Source organism: Orussus abietinus, unplaced genomic scaffold (assembly GCF_000612105.2).
Source record: "Orussus abietinus isolate OABI.00-Male unplaced genomic scaffold, Oabi_2.0 scaffold786, whole genome shotgun sequence".
Classification (NCBI taxonomy): Eukaryota; Metazoa; Arthropoda; class Insecta; order Hymenoptera; family Orussidae; genus Orussus; species Orussus abietinus.
The window spans coordinates 1-16,173 of NW_019395319.1; the positions used below are offsets into that span (position 1 = coordinate 1).

Sequence of the window (16,173 nt, forward strand, 5' to 3'; positions counted from 1 at the left end):
CATAGAAGGGAACAGTTGGACCAATTTCTACACGAGGCTTACATATATATAATTTTCAACGATTAATAATCTGTGAATCTACGAGAATATAGACTTGTCAATAGCAGATTTGCCTTCGATAATTTCACCTCCTACACATGGATTTTATCACACAACAAAAGAATTCTACATTTATAAGTTTTGTGCGTTTTGGTGATGCTTGTACGTATTGCATGTGATGGGAAATCTTACAAGGGCCGCGATAAGTACGATCATGTATCTGGGTGTTTCTCGCTGTCGTACCCTGAGCTTCCCCTACAACGCAGTGACGTCACGACGTACACTAGCGTTCGTGGCGGAAATTCGCTAAAGTTTTATGCGGAAGAAGCGTCTTCGTGTCAGCTTCGTATATTCGAACCACTGATCTATACATTTACTAACTGGACACCTGATACTTATTTGTTCTATACGGAGAGGACTTCGACGAATTAAAGGCACCCCAGCGCCAACTACATATGCGTAGCGATACTAAGTAACTAACGCGTGTGCATGTGTAAAATTTTTTAACCAACAATCTGTCAATCGCGGATATGACAAATGTTGAACTGTCAGTTCATGAAGGTAAACGTTTAAGGTATAAAAGACAAAAGAGACATAATTTACGTGTAAAGTGGTGCTTAGGGCATATTGTATGAAAGTTTCGACTGAAACAAAATGGTTATCTTTCTTCTCCTTAGTATTTTAATAAAAATGGCAATTATTTTTTTCCAATAAATTAATTTGACATCTCTTATCCTATGTACAGTTGAATGGCGCGTTGTTTTGACGCATGCGCAAATACTACGATATTAGTTTGCGTGCCCGTGACCAGAGGGCTTTGGGCTCTTCAACACATCACGCCATTTTATGGGATATCAGCTAGCCAGTTAGTACATATATGTATATATCAGTGATAAGCACCCGAAAATATCGAGTTTGCTATTTAATGTCGATTTTGTGAGGGGCCATATGAGTGTTTAGCGGACGTCCGTTGCAACGGACGTACTTCGAGCATATGTTCAATGCCCACGTGGCTGACTGCGCTTGAAATTATGTTGTGTTAGAACATGTGTTGCCGTATCACGACGTTCGTCGTAGAAGTGCATCGCCTAAAAATCTTCATGCATCGAAAATGACGTACGTCGTTTAGGTGTTCACCACAATAGGTCATATAGGCTAGGGCCACATGAATGTGAAAAACTCCGTACGCTATGGTGGATGTTGAATTGTAACAAAGGGGATGCATGTCGTTTGTGTGGCCACAATTGCTCGTAATACGTCATATAGGCTAGGGCCACATGAGTTAAAAACTCCGTACGGTATGGTGGATGTTGAATTATAACAAAGGGGATGCACGCCGTTCGTGGGTGAACAAGTGTTCGTAATACATTTCTGTAACAGATTTTGTGACGATGGATATTGAAACATCGCCTAAAAGTCTGTATGCATCGAAAATGACGTACGTCGTTTAGGTGTTCACCACAATAGGTCATATAGGCTAGGGCCACATGAATGTGAAAAACTCCGTACGCTATGGTGGATGTTGAATTGTAACAAAGGGGATGCATGTCGTTTGTGTGGCCACAATTGCTCGTAATACGTCATATAGGCTAGGGCCACATGAGTTAAAAACTCCGTACGGTATGGTGGATGTTGAATTGTAACAAAGGGGATGCATGTCGTTCGTGTGGCCACAATTGCTCGTAATACATTTCTGTAACAGATTTTGTGACGATGGATATTGAAACATCGCCTAAAAGTCAGTATGCATCGAAAATGGCGTACGTCATTTAGGTGTTCACCACAATAGGTCATATAGGCTAGGGCTACATGAATGTGAAAAACTCCGTACGTTATGGTGGGTGTTAAATTATAACAAAGGGGATGCACGTCGTTCGTGTGGCCACAATTGCACGTAATATATTTCTATAAAACATTTTGTGACGATGGATATTGAAACGATACTCGCGTGGCCCCAGTAGTAATATACATACTTCTATAACGAGTTCCAGTACTGAACTTCGTTAAACTTCCTGCTTAAGGTGAAGTGAAATACGTCGAGGAACTTGATCAACGTCGATAAAGGAGATTTTTCTAAATGCCTACGTTGCCGACGTTCGTTTTTATATCGACAGCTGGGTCGAATTAAATTGGGTATTGTACCAAATGGCATATTCTACCTNGAATTGAAATTTTATGTTTGTCAGGACCTTCTTTATGGCTTCCATATTCACATTGTCAAGTTTGAAACGACACGGTACACTGAGTTCGGAGATAATTTTCATAAACGAGACCTTTTCTCGCTACTTTCACATCACCTTAACATGTCGTATCATAACCGTATGTAAGTTCACTTATCAAGGTGTGCGAAATTGATATAATTACTCTACTACTTCAGACATCTGTCGCCGATAAATTACCGGATTCTGAACAGGGTTGAACAAAATCATGGTCTCTTTTAAAAAATAGCAATACGACAAACGCGAATAGTACGACCATGTCGTGCTTTGCAGTACTCAGACTGTTTCAAATCACCGTGATTATAAAAAAAATAAAATTAATTGATTAACATTCAAAGATTAGAAACTGGGCAATCAAAATGCATCTAAATTAGTACCTTTGTTTAAACATTGTAACACCTAAGCTATGATTAATTTTTAGCTTCCAATACAACGCGAATAGTGCGACCATGTCGTACTTTGCAATACTCAGACTGTTTCAAAACACCGTGATTATAAAGACGGTTTTTCTAAATGCCTACGTTGCCGACGTTCGTTTTTATATTGACAGCTGTGTCGAATTATATTGGGTATTGTACCAAATGGCATATTCCACCTGTCCTTTTCGTACAATAATTATGAAGAAATCGAAGTAAAACTCCAGAAATCCTCTGGATTCATGCCTTCTGGGCCCTAATTGACTGCGGAGGGACCCCCTGCGCCATCTGTGATTTCCAGGTCAATTAAATTTTCACTCCGAGACCTCGTATTACCATCGTTTTAGCAAAGAAGCGCATACAACACTTTTTTTGCCTTTATCCCGTTCAAATGCGAGTTTATCGATTACCAGAGTGTTCTAAATTGTCGTAAAATTGTTCTGACCCTTTCGATTCTCATATCAGAGCCTTCGATAATTGTATATTGATCAAAATATGAGAGCACGACGCCATTTTGTCCTTATACGGAATACGTTTAAACCAAGTTTCGTCGAAATCCCTCCACTGCTTCTACGAAAATTATTATAAAAATTGAATTATCACCAAACTTTAGGGGGGTGTTTCGCCCCTTAAATGTGGACCATTGCAGATATAAGAAAAACACGTGTCTCTTAGATTTTTGTGTTCTTCAACATATATGAAAATCAATAAGATCGGGGGCGGACACTTGGGAATGTTTCCTTGTAAGCAACGCGTCTCGCGCTCGAAAACGCTCCTGGAGACATGCTCTCCCTCGTTTCTTATCTCCCCTTCGATTATCCGAGTACTTCCGCACCCCAAACTAGATGACAGCCCTGGGAAACGTCAAACATTCAGATTCTCTGGAAAAAAGAAGCTTTCCACCTGTTTCCCCTTCGACCTGTCCCCAAGCCAATCACATGAGACATTTCCCTCCTCAATCTTAAAAACCCACCAATAAGCATCCTCCTCCGCGCCTAGGAACATCCTAGGTGAGTATAAAAAGGCCCGCTCCGAAGGGCTCGCTCTCTGATCTATCGAAGTTTGAACTGTCTCCATTCTGNTTTGGTCTAATACCTTTAAAAAAAAGTGTTGTATTCGAATCGACTGGTTTGAAGGGGGTTTCACTTCACCTTAAGGTGAAGTGAAACACGTCGAGAAGCTTGATCGACGTCGATAAAGGAGATTTTTCTAAATGCCTACGTTGCCGACGTTTGTTTTTATATCGACAGCTGGGTCGGATTAAATTGGGTATTGTACAAAATGGCGTACTCCATCTGTCATTTTCGTACAATAAATATCAAGAAATCGAGGTAAAACACCAGAAATCCTCTGGATTCGTGCTTTCCGGGGCCCTAACTGACTGCAGAGGGATCCCTTGCGCCATCTGTGATATCTAGGTCAATTAAATTTTCACTCCGAGACCTCGTATTCCCATCGCCTTAGCACAAAATCGCATAAAACACTTTTTTTACCTTTATCCCGTTCAAATACGAGTTAATCGATTACCAGAGTGTTCTAAATTGTCGTAAAATTGTCCTGACCCTTTCGATTCTCATATCAGAGCCTTCTATAATTGTGTATTGATCGAAATATCAGAGCTCGACGCCATTTTGGTTCTGGTCTGAACTGAGTTAAAAAATTGTTGTGAAAGATCCAAACTTTGAATGTGTCAGGACAATTCTTAGATGATCAAAGTTTCGGACAGTTTGGTGTAATACCCTTAAAAAAAAAGTGTTGTATTCGAATCGACTGATTTGAAGGATGTTTCACTTCACCTTAAGTGATTAAAAACAAAAAAAAGAAGAAAATGGCGGGAAATATCGCAAGCGAGAATGCATTAATCGTCCCAGGGAGACAAAAAGCGTCCGATGACGCACGATATCTACGACCGTCCCCGCTGCACTCGGTCGTCACACACTCTCTGTTGGCACGCACGGCGACGCGCATCGAGAGAGAGAGAGATGGCGCTGGGTAGCTAGAGTTCGAAAATTCTCGGTAACATTAAATTGCAGAAGGTAACTGTGAAACATACCGTAAGTTACCGGGAACATTGAGAATAGAAGAGAACGTTAATTTTGTTACTTATACTTTAGGTTTCTTCGTTTAACCACTTGCGCTATAAAGACGTGCCACGCACGTCGAGATGCTTTTGTTCCAAAACTGGCAGCGACATGTATACCACGTGAACAGGCATTTGTCGCAGAAACAAAATCGACGGTCCGACAAGTCGGCTAACAGTTGGATCGTTCATTATTCGAGCTACAGTTCCAGAGTGCACAACATCGCGTAGCGTTATCGATATCTTGGAAATATTTCAGAATCGATAGAGTATATTATACGGATGTTATACCGCATGTTATATTGTAGAGCGCGGCACGGCAACCGAAAGTGGTTGAATAACTTTTTCTTTTCAATCGACTTCGAAGTTCAAGCTATGGAGTAATAATTGCTATTAGAAAATATTGATTAAAGGGTCGTATTTACCTCCAGGTAAAAATATTCACGCGTCTACGACTTGACGGAAAATACCATGCGATTTGTTTCAAACGAACTGATATTTCATTGAGCGACGAAGCGAATGGGAGGTTTCGATTGGCCACGGAGAACGTGAAACGGAAATTCCCCTCTACGATGTTTCTCTATAGCCAATCGAAACCTCTCGTTCGCTCCGTTGGAAAATTAAAATTCCGATAATTTCTCGATAAAAAGGGCTTTGGAGAAATGACTATTAGAAAATTTACGAAGCGAATGGGAGGTTTCGATTGGCCACGGAGAACGTGAAACGGAAATTCCCCTCTACGATGTTTCTCTACAGCCAATCGAAACCTCTCGTTCGCTCCGTTGGAAAATTAAAATTCCGATAATTCCTCGATAAAAAAGGCTTTGGAGAAATGACCGATAAGTTGCCTCGGGAGTTCCTCACCGTCTCTGACGTAACTTACTGAATTTAGAACTCTATCGGTAGCGCGACCGAGCGGACGGTTACGCGTAAACACCCGGTACATCGATGCACCGCGGCCCCCCCCCCGTTCCCTCCCACTCGAGGACGGCGCTGTCATCTCCAAACGGCGAGGGCGAAACCCTCCACCCCGGAGGAAGGTGCCCTTCGGGAGGGACGCCGCCGTCGCGGTCGGCGTCGTCCGGAGAGCGGGAAGCGGGCCGCGTAGCGGAAGAGCGACCGATCGCGCGGCCCCGGGGCCCGGAGACGTGGACGAGGGCGGGCGACGGCGAAGGTGGCGTCGCCGATCACGGGCACTGGCGGAGGATTCCGGCCGAGGAGTCGCGACCGAATCGGCGGGCCCGAGAGGGCGACCGCGCCGAGGAGACACTGTGCCGCTCGCCTGGCCGGCCGCCATTTGCTATGACGGTTGCGTAGAAATAAGAGCGTTACGGGAGAGGAAGCTAGGGACGAGTATGCCAGCTCTCCGACCGAGGTTGGCCCGCCTCTACCAGGGCGCACCGAGCCGAGGAATATCCCGACGCGACCGCGTCTCGGGGACGATCTGTCAACCTCTCTCTCTCGCGGGTAAACAATCGGGTTTTTCTTACCTTAACACTTCCTACGGCTAAAACGATTCTAGGCTTCGAATATCCCGACCCCACGCCACTCGTGCGGCATACGGCGAGCGTACGGGGAAAATCTGTATTACCATTGGCTCATTTCAGATAAGCCGCAAAAAGTAAGCCAATCGCCGTCGAGGTTTTACGTTTTGGTGAGTTTCTTTTTGCCCCCTCCTGTCCCCGTCCCTCGGGAACTCGGGAAGATGTCTGCTCGCGGAAATGGCGGGAAAGATCGGGCGAGCCCCGAGGGTGCGACCAAGCGGAACCGATCGAGTCGGACCGGACGTCGCGACGGAAGGACCGGGCAAGGGACCTCCGGACGAGGGGCCCGGACCCCCGACGCGTAGAAAATCCTCGCGGTGGACCACTTTCCGCGAGGGAAAAAGCGAGGTTAGGACGCCCCTTCGAGTAGGTGGCACCACTGACCGAGGCGGCAGCCGAGTAGCAACGAGTGACGTCGGCGCTGCCAACCTTGAGGACGTGCGCGACGTCGCACGGGCACCAGCTCGAGGCTCGGAGCTCCGTGGGAGCTCGAATGGCCTCTAGCGGAAGGGAAACGCGTCGAGGAGGCGAACGGGAAGGAAGATCGAGCGACGCGTCGGGAGGGACACTCGCCGAGGGTTCGGGCGATCGCTTCCGATGCTTCCCCACCGGGTTCGACGCTCCCCGACCGTGTGCAGTTTTCATGCAAAGTAGGAGTTTTAACGGGGACTAGGACTAACTTGCGTTTGCACTCACCGTGCGGAGCACGCGATTCCAATTGATTTCCTCCTCGACAGTCCCCGCGACCTCGAAGACGCCAAGCCTGTGGACGTAGGGAAGTCCGAGTAACCGACCCGAGTCGAGCGTTGCTTTTCCTATTTGGCCCCTAACGCGGGGGCAATGGATACTTTTCTTTTGGTCACGCTTTTACTTTCACGTCTTCCCTTGCGAGACTCTACGGTACAGTGGTCGAGTGCCGCGCGTAGAATGCGTATTTCGAATCGAAGAGGCGGTGTGTCGGGACGAACGATTGGTCCGATCTTCGGGCGCTATGTCGGAATTGGCCAATCGGTGCTCGGCGAGCTCGAAACCCACATTGGCCGACCCGCGCGGTGCGACTGCCCGCGACTGAATCGCGTCGCCGGGTGTCATTGGCCCGCCGCGGCGAGTCCAACCTCCCTCGGCCAATCGGAGAGCTCGATCGAACAAGATGGCGGCCGATGACCGACGTAGGTGGTTGGCTTCCCTGTCGTTCGCGTACGTCGTGGATTGCTTTTATTTCTTTGGGTTTGAGCGGATTCGCGTAGGTGTTCGTTGCTCCGGGTGTTCGACGCTGTTCGACGCTTGTGAAGGGTTTTGTGTCGCAAACGTGTCAATAAATGAAGGCGCAACGTCGCCGGCTGACTCGATGTAGAGTGTACGCGTTTCACCGACGGTGCGTTTTACTTTCTAAATTAACAGAATTTTAACGGTGAGATATTTACCCTTCGTGTTTCCGCTGACCATTATCTGTATTCTTTATTTTAGGCAAGCAGGTATACCAGGGAAGTGGTTGTGAGCAAAGGGACGGTATACCTTCCGGAGCTTTACTGTACCTGGCACATAATAGAACTCTTGTGCGATGAAACTCGAGTTTTCGCCCCACTGGGTGAAGTGTCGCCGTGATTTGCGTGTTACTATAAACACTGCTATTAACGAGTGCGTTCGGCTGTTCCTTTGGCCCCCTCGATGAAGTAACCGATTTGCGATTCGTGTCAACCGAGTGGAATCGAGTTGCACGGTAGATCGTCGGAGAGACCTCGAAACTTGCTATACTTGTGCAAAGACATAAGTAGATTTGAAACTTTTGTAATGCGATTCAACTTGTGCGTCGTTCTTCGTTTGAATGAGCTATCTTTTATCGATTCTCCAAAGGCTTTGATAATTCATAACGCAACAGGATGAATGGATTTAGCACAGGCGAAGAAGATTCTAGGGGAGCGGCCGATCAGGTGTGTTGCCTGGTGGACGAAGGAGAACGATGTTCACGACCAGCTGGCAATGCTTCTTATAGCAAACGGATTCAAAAAACCGTAACTCAAAGGAAGCTGAAATTGAATCTGGATAACATGGTGTGTACATAGAACTTAACGCTTTATCTATCGATGAGTTTGGAAATAAATAAAGATCGCAGATATCGTAAAGCTGATTAATCGGTTAATTGCATTTGACATGTATACGTGTCGGTAATCCGTAACGTTACAGTAAATTCCACAGTTAACGGGTTATTAATAGACTTCCGGTAAATAAAGTATTAACGCTGCCTTAGAGAGAAAATCCTTATGTACGATGGCCTATAAGTTGCCATATCATTTACAAGTGGTACAGCAATTTTTGAACCATTTTGTAGATGAAATGAATAGAATCTTATATTAAAGAAAGAAAACAATAATGATAATTAAATATTATGTTACATGAATTTTAGTAATCCTTATTAAACTTTATCAAGCTTTATTTACCAGGTATATGTATTATACCTATCACTTTGTCTCAGGGGTATCTTCTTTCTTTATAATAAATTTTTAAATACTTATTCTAATACTAAGTTCAGCATTAAGAGTAAAAACATGTTATTCGGTTCATCTGTTCTACAGGCCCGTCACATATATATTTGTGATTATCATAAGCAAGTAATCCAGTGTGCAAGATCAAAGCAGCAGCAGCAGCAACAATATCGGAGGAAAGATTCAGAAGAAGATTCAGGTGAAACGGATAACGATCTTCCAGAAGTAGATCTTTTTCAATTGCAAGTGGGTACTCTGAGACGTTATAAACGCCATTACAAAGTTTCTACACGGCTTGGTTTCAATAAAGCACAATTAGCTGATGTAAGTATCCTAGTATCTAATTTTATTATTAATTAATCAAAATGAGAGAAAGCAAGGCAGAAGCTACATAAGTTATAAATGAGTTTATTTAAACAATTTTTATGTAGCAATGTTATTTTATGACTGAAACGGTACCATTCCGTTTTACCTTCACAAGAAACTAACCTAGAAAAACATACCATACATTTTATAAGAAAGTGAGACAACTTATTAAGGCAAATTAAATTCAGTGCAAGAAATTCTTCCACAAAGGCTCCAACAAGAGGGTATCAATGAATTACATTAACATTTTTACAATATAATTACTTGTATCTATTTTGTTTGAATATTTGCACTTTTTTTACAATCTTCATTTTATCTCATCTCCTAATTTTTCAGATGAAATATTATACAATTTTAAATTCATGTAAAAATCTACCTGATTATATTTTTATCGGAAATATTTATTTCAATAAAACCAGTGGTCAAATGGTACCAGTTATAGACCAGTATTTATTCAACATTATTTGGCAATTGTAATATAAACCCAATAGAAGGACATTAATTTTGTGTACTACCTAGTTGAATTTAATATTTTGTTTATGATTATTTGAGGATTAGGTGAGGATTATTTGTGGACAAAGATTACTAAATGGTACGAAAAATACTGTTGTTGGAATTGACACACGTGATTCAGGGTTCTTTAGAGTCTAGATTTAATGTCAACTGTTCAATTTTCTCAGATTTAAAATGTATTTGGCCAATACTTTACCGAGTTTCGTGACATTTAGAATGGTAGAAATTTTAAAGCATCGAAGGGTAAAAAGAACATACTCTATGTATTATTTTATTTTACATTTCAAGAATATATATCGAGTCCCATAAGAAATTTGTATTAATTTTAGTCATTTAAACAATCTAAGAACGTTTTTAAATTACAATTAATACTAAAGTTTGATTTCATACATAATTAAGAATGAAATTTTAATTATAACTTACTACTTTAAAGCATACTGGGTGGGGCACTTAAAACATTGATGTATTTGGTGAACATAAGCATTGTAGGGAAAAAAGTGTCAAATAAAGTTTCTCGATTTTGAGGGGAAGTATAATTCTAGTCATTTAAACAATCTAAGAACGTTGTTAAATTACAATTAATACTAAAGTTTGATTTCATACATAATTAAGAATGAAATTTTAATTATAACTTACCAATTTAAAGCATACTGGGTGGGGCACTTAATTTAAAACACTGACATATTTGGTGAACATAAGCATTGTAGGGAAAAAAGTGTCAAATAAAAGTTTCTCGATTTTGAGGGGGAAGTATAATGGAAAAGTTCATTATTCATTGGAATGGTCATATTCAAGGACATTTCAGGGTCAACTTTAGTTTTTTAAATGGAAATCCTATTTTTATTATTGCAACATTATATTCCTTGAACAAAAAATAAGTAACTTTTATCGGAAACATTTATTTATGCTGTTTCAATTTTGCAAGATAATAATAAAAATAATGTCAAGAACGTTTAATTCTACGTTACCTTATTCAATAGCTCCGCTTTACTATTTACATCAGTGATTTTTGTTTTCACTATTCACTTTCATCACTTTCACTATTTACATCTATGTACCGCACAAGAAATGATCCAGGGATGTAAGATCTAGATCTAGACCATGCAATTGGACCACCTTTGCCAATTCAACGACCATTGTAAACATCGTGGTTTCAGCACGATGCTCATTTCTCTCGAACTACTTGAAAAATCTTCAATCAGGACTATAATGGCTGTTGAATTGGCAGTGGTGGATCAATTGCATGGCCTCCTAGATCACTAGATCTTACTACCCTGGATCTTTCCCTGCGATACCCCTACAGAACAAACTTACCAGAAAGTTCCAACTACTCCACAAAATATGAGAGAACGCATTAAAAAGGCGTGTAACATATCAATGAACTGACATTAATCCAATGTTATTATTCATTTATAACGCGTATTAACAAATACATTGAGGTTAGAAGGTACCATTTTAACATTCATTAAAATGAAGGCGATTCCTTTTTTTTCATCTTCACAAAAACTGACCGATGTAAATAGTAAAGCGAAGCTACTGAATAAGGTAACTTAGAATGAAACGTTCTTGACATTAATTTTATTATTGTCTGGCGAAATTGAAGCATTATAAAATAAAATGTTTCCATTAAAAGTTACTTCTTTTTTGTTCAAGGAATGCAATGTTGCAATAAAAAGAATGGGACTTCCATTTAAAAAACTAAAGCTCACCCTTAAATGACTATTCAAATAAATAATGAACATTACCATTATACTTCCCCCTCAAGATCAAGAAACTTTTATTTGACACTTTTTTCCCTGCAATGCTTATCTTCACCAGCTACGTCAGTATTTTAAGGGTCTGATGTAAATATCTGTTGAAAACTGATAAATGTCCACGTAACGATAAGTATGGTGCATTATATCGAACAGTTATCAAAATATCAAAACTATTAATACATTATGTACCTTATAGTTTTAGTTATGTACAATTTTTATTTTAATAACTTTTCATATTCGAAAAGTGATTTAAATTGGAGCATGTTTTTCATGTTGTACCTCTTAAAATCATATACTTTTCTTGATTGTGTTAAAAAATGTTTTCATACAACTTCAAATCGTTCATGACTTCAGGTCCATTTAGACCCGAATTGATTTTCTTTTTTCAATTATACTTCTTTCCTTCACATGTTTTAGGTATGTTTTTGATTACCTAAAAATTAATTATACAAACAAATTCGCAGTAATTTTCGTATTATATTATCAAGGGCCTATTTGAACTCGGTGGCAGTAAACGATGCAATGAAAAGTGAAGAAGGTTGTGAACTTAGGTAAAAAATAAAGTAACACACCTACATTGTTGATTTCAATTGCATTTTAACCAATAACATTTTGTAGTCGATAACAATTATGACTATGTGACTGTAATATTACGTACAAATTGGCTTCGGGGTGGAAGTCCTGTGTGAACTTTTTGCCTTGCCGATGTTTTGCCTGCATTGCAGCGAACATCATCAGGGCTAGAAAGCACTGATGTAATTGTGCCTCCATGTGACTCTAATATTTATATATTTTTTAATTACACTACAATGCAATTATAAATAATGATTTTAATTTTACACCTAACCTTAGAATGATTACACCTGGTATATGCAGATTCATGAAAATGTTTTAATTCTTATCACGTCAATGATTTAAAAAAAAAATGTATAAAATCGTAGAGAAATCTTCATTGTACACTTTTTATAATATTTTCAAGTATTTGATAATGAACTACAATTATCATATGATTATTGAATTTTTTAATGAGTCTCGTAAAATTGAAAAATGTTTTGTAAATATATAACAGCTTTAATGGAAAAAAAGTTGCTAAATCTAACACGGCATTTTCCTTCCTATAATAATAACGTGTTATTGAAGATTTAGAATACTGTTACCGGATGGAGAAAAACGATCGCGCGGACGCAATTTCAGGAGTTGGGAGTCAAAGCTCTAATCCTTCGATGTAAAACACTCAAAGCAGATAATTGCCCCACGTTTCTTTAGCCAGGTGATACACGTACTTAAGGTGAAGTGAAACGCGTCGAGGAACTTGATCAATGTCGGTAAAGAAGATTTTTCTAAATGCCTACAATGCCGACGTTAGTTTTTATTTCGACAGCTGTATCGAATTATATTGGGTATTGTACCAAATGGCATACTCCACCTGTCGTTTTCGTACAATAAATTTCAAGAAATCGAGGTAAAACTCCAGAAATCCTCTGGATTCGTTTTGGGCTTTCTGGGGGCCTAATTGACTGCAGAGGGACCCCCTGCGCCATCTGTGATTTCCAGGTCAATTAAATTTTCACTCCGAGATCTCGTATTTTAGCACAGAAGCGTATACAACACTTTTTTGCCCTTATCCCTTTCAAATGCGAGTTTATCGATTATCAGAATGTTCTAAATTGTCGTAAAATTGTCTTGACCCTTTCGATTCTCATATCAGAGCCTTCGATAATTGTATATTGATCGAAATATGAGAGCTTAACGCCATTTTGGTTCTGGTCTGGACAGAATTAAAAAATTTTTTCCAAAAATCCAAATTTTGAACGTGTCAGGGCAATTCTTAGAAGATCAGGAGTGACGTGTCAAAGTTTCGGACAGTTTGGTCTAATACCCTTTACAAAAAGTGTTGTATTCGAATCGACCGATTTGAAGGGTGTTTCACTTCACCTTAACATTTCTGAAGCTCGTCATCAAATATTTCGGCCCATCTGTAAAACATTTTGTTACATGTCATGATCAAACCAATGCACCAAGGCAAACGAGATATTTGTCCTGCTGGTTCCTTGGATTGAAAGTGTTGTGTATACAAAACGTACAGTTCTCAGACAACTCTTGTCGCAAGATTTTTCTTTACGGATTCCGCGTTTGTAACGTGTTAACAATTTGACCTACGGCTCGTCACGGTGCTTCGCTACATATTGTGCACCCAAACTTGGTTGATTACATAATACAACCTAATAATATTTTGATTGCGACGAATTACCCGATCAAGGAATGCTACTTAACCAATGCTACTTATGAAATCGTTGTATTAAGGTGAAGTGAAACACCCTTCAAACCAATCGATTCGAATCCAACACTTTTTTTTTAAGGGTATTAGACCAAACTGTCCGAAACTTTGACACATCACCCCTGATCATCTAAGAATTGTCCTGACACATTGAAAATTTGGATTTCATAAGAAAATTTTTTAACTCAGCCCAGACCAGAACCATAATGGCGTCGAGCTGTCATATTTCGATCGATATATAATTATGGAAGGCTCTGATATGAGAATCGAAAGGGTCAGGACAATTTTACGACAATTTAGGACACTCTGGTAATCGATAAATTCGCATTTGAACGGGATAAGGGCAAAATAGTGTTGTATACGCTTCTATGCTAAAACGATGGGAATACGAGGTCTCGGAGTGAAAATTTAATTGATCTGGAAATCACAGATGGCGCAGGGGGTCCCCCTGTAGTCAATTAGGGCCCCAGAAAGCACGAATCCAGAGGATTTCAGGAGTTTTACTTCGATTTCTTTATAATTATTGTACGAAAACGATAGGTGGAGTATGCCATTTGGTATAATACCCAATATAATTCGATACAGCTGTCGAAATAAAAACGAACGTCGGCAATGTAGGCATTTAGAAAAATCTTCTTTATCGACGTCGATCAAGTTCCTCGACGTGTTTCACTTCACCTTAATAAAATGCGTCAAAGAAAGTATTTTCTTCCTCTTCTTCCTATGCTCGCCACGTGTATCCGACAGGACACTCACAAAGTGCGGAATATGAATGAAAACTTTCGCGTTTACGTCGTAATCTTTGGATATACATATGAAACGTAGAACTTCGATTCACTCTAGCGTGGGAAGAGGAACTTATAATGTTATGCGGTTCAACGTCTTGTATTAAGATGAAGTGAAACACCCTTCAAACCAATCGATTCGAATACAACACTTTTTTTTAAGGGTATTAGACCAAACTGTCTGAAACTTTGACACATCACCCCTGATCATCTAAGAATTGTCCTGACACATTGAAAATTTGGATTTTTTAACAAAATTTTTTAACTCAGCCCAGACCAGAACCAAAATGGCGTCGAGCTCTTATATTTCGATCGATATACAATTATCGAAGGCTCTGATATGAGAAACGAAAGGGTCAGGACAATTTTACGACAATTTAGAACACTCTGGTAATCGATAAACTCGCATTTGAACGGGATAAGGGCAAAATAGTGTTGTATACGCTTCTGTGCAAAAATGATGGTAATACGAGGTCTCGGAGTGAAAATTTAATTGACCTGGAAATCACAGATGGCGCAGGGGGTCCCTCAGCAGTCAATTAGGGCCCCAGAAAGCATGAATCCAGAGGATTTCTGGAGTTTTACTTCGATTTCTTGATAATTATTGTACGAAAACGACAGGTGGAGTATGCCATTTGGTACAATACCCAATATAATTCGATACAGCTGTCGAAATAAAAACGAACGTCGGCAATGTAGGCATTTAGAAGAATCTTCTTTATCGACGTCGATCAAGTTCCTCGACGTGTTTCACTTCACCTTAACCTAAGAAAACCGGTGGTATATTTCTCGATAAACGTTCGAGCCCAGTCTATGCTATACTGGAAGATGGAAGGATACCTGTACAACCAATAAAGATTATTATTATAGATTGTGTTCATCAATTATACTAATTTTAAACTAAGTCATAATCGCGAGTGTCCATAGTCATAGTCGAATAAAGAAGAAATTATGTCGATTTATAAAAGCCTTACAGATTGTCTCGCAATTCTTATTTTTTATATTGCCCGACGTTTCACTATAAACAGTTGTATAACTTCATGTTCAGATGCACAGAATTATTTTGCCATGCTGCCTTACTTTACCCTATTTAAATGTTAAATCGCGATGAAAGGCAAATCCGTCACGTTTCAATATGATTGTGATATAACTACCATTGTACTTACAATATGTATAACGTTTAATATGTTTGATTGCAGACTCTTATGAAACATTTCAAAACTATCCCCGTAGTAGAAAAAGAAGCACTCAGTTTTTTTATTTACACAGTCAAGACGAATGCAAATAAGTTAGATCAAAAAAATGGATTGAGCAGTGACACTACATAGTCTTTTTGAATCTTCAAGCCTGTGGACGTAATCAATCTAGTGAGATATGAAATATAAGTATAGCTTTTTACTTGTTATTAAATGTAGATACTTTTTAAGAATAAAGTACATATGATAATGCTTATTAACATTACAATATATGTATAAAGTTGATGTTTATTTCTTTCTTTTTTAATGTATTTGTATTATTTATGGTATAAAAAAATAATTTAATATAGGGTCCACGCGACACCGCTGCTACCTGAACCAAATTCGGTGTGTGGACCCGCCGTAACATTTGCACGACTGAAACAGCAAAGGAAACATGTTTTTAAAATTACCTTTATAGGTAAGTATTACACAATTGTGTTCATACGACATTTATG

At 39.9% G+C, this 16,173-nt stretch overlaps 1 protein-coding gene across 3 annotated transcripts; it reads left to right on the forward strand.

Annotated features, from left to right (window-relative positions):
• The first annotated feature begins 7,491 nt into the window (after positions 1-7,491).
• Positions 7,492-15,941, forward strand: LOC105702584 (histone deacetylase complex subunit SAP30 homolog). Of its 3 annotated transcripts, none has more exons than XM_012430266.2 (4): positions 7,492-7,709; positions 7,766-8,349; positions 8,872-9,105; positions 15,680-15,941. In XM_012430266.2, the coding sequence occupies exons 2-4, from the start codon at positions 8,179-8,181 to the stop codon at positions 15,806-15,808; spliced, it is 534 nt and encodes a 177-aa protein (XP_012285689.1). In that variant the 5' UTR covers positions 7,492-7,709; positions 7,766-8,178; the 3' UTR covers positions 15,809-15,941. The 3 variants fall into 3 exon arrangements, with proteins under 3 accessions (XP_012285689.1, XP_012285680.1, XP_012285698.1); XM_012430257.2 differs by having other exon boundaries at positions 7,492-7,673; XM_012430275.2 differs by having other exon boundaries at positions 7,492-7,673; positions 7,774-8,349.
• Positions 15,942-16,173: the final 232 nt, after the last annotated feature.

What these genes read in the sequence shown, in the direction of transcription:
- LOC105702584 (XM_012430266.2), top strand. Translation starts at nt 8,179, where the DNA reads ATGAATGGATTTAGCACAGGCGAAGAAGATTCTAGGGGAGCGGCCGAT. An exon ending in AATTGAATCTGGATAACATG is followed by an intron (nt 8,350 to 8,871) that starts GTGTGTACATAG and finishes TCTGTTCTACAG; the next exon opens with GCCCGTCACATATATATTTG. An exon ending in ATAAAGCACAATTAGCTGAT is followed by an intron (nt 9,106 to 15,679) that starts GTAAGTATCCTA and finishes GTTTGATTGCAG; the next exon opens with ACTCTTATGAAACATTTCAA.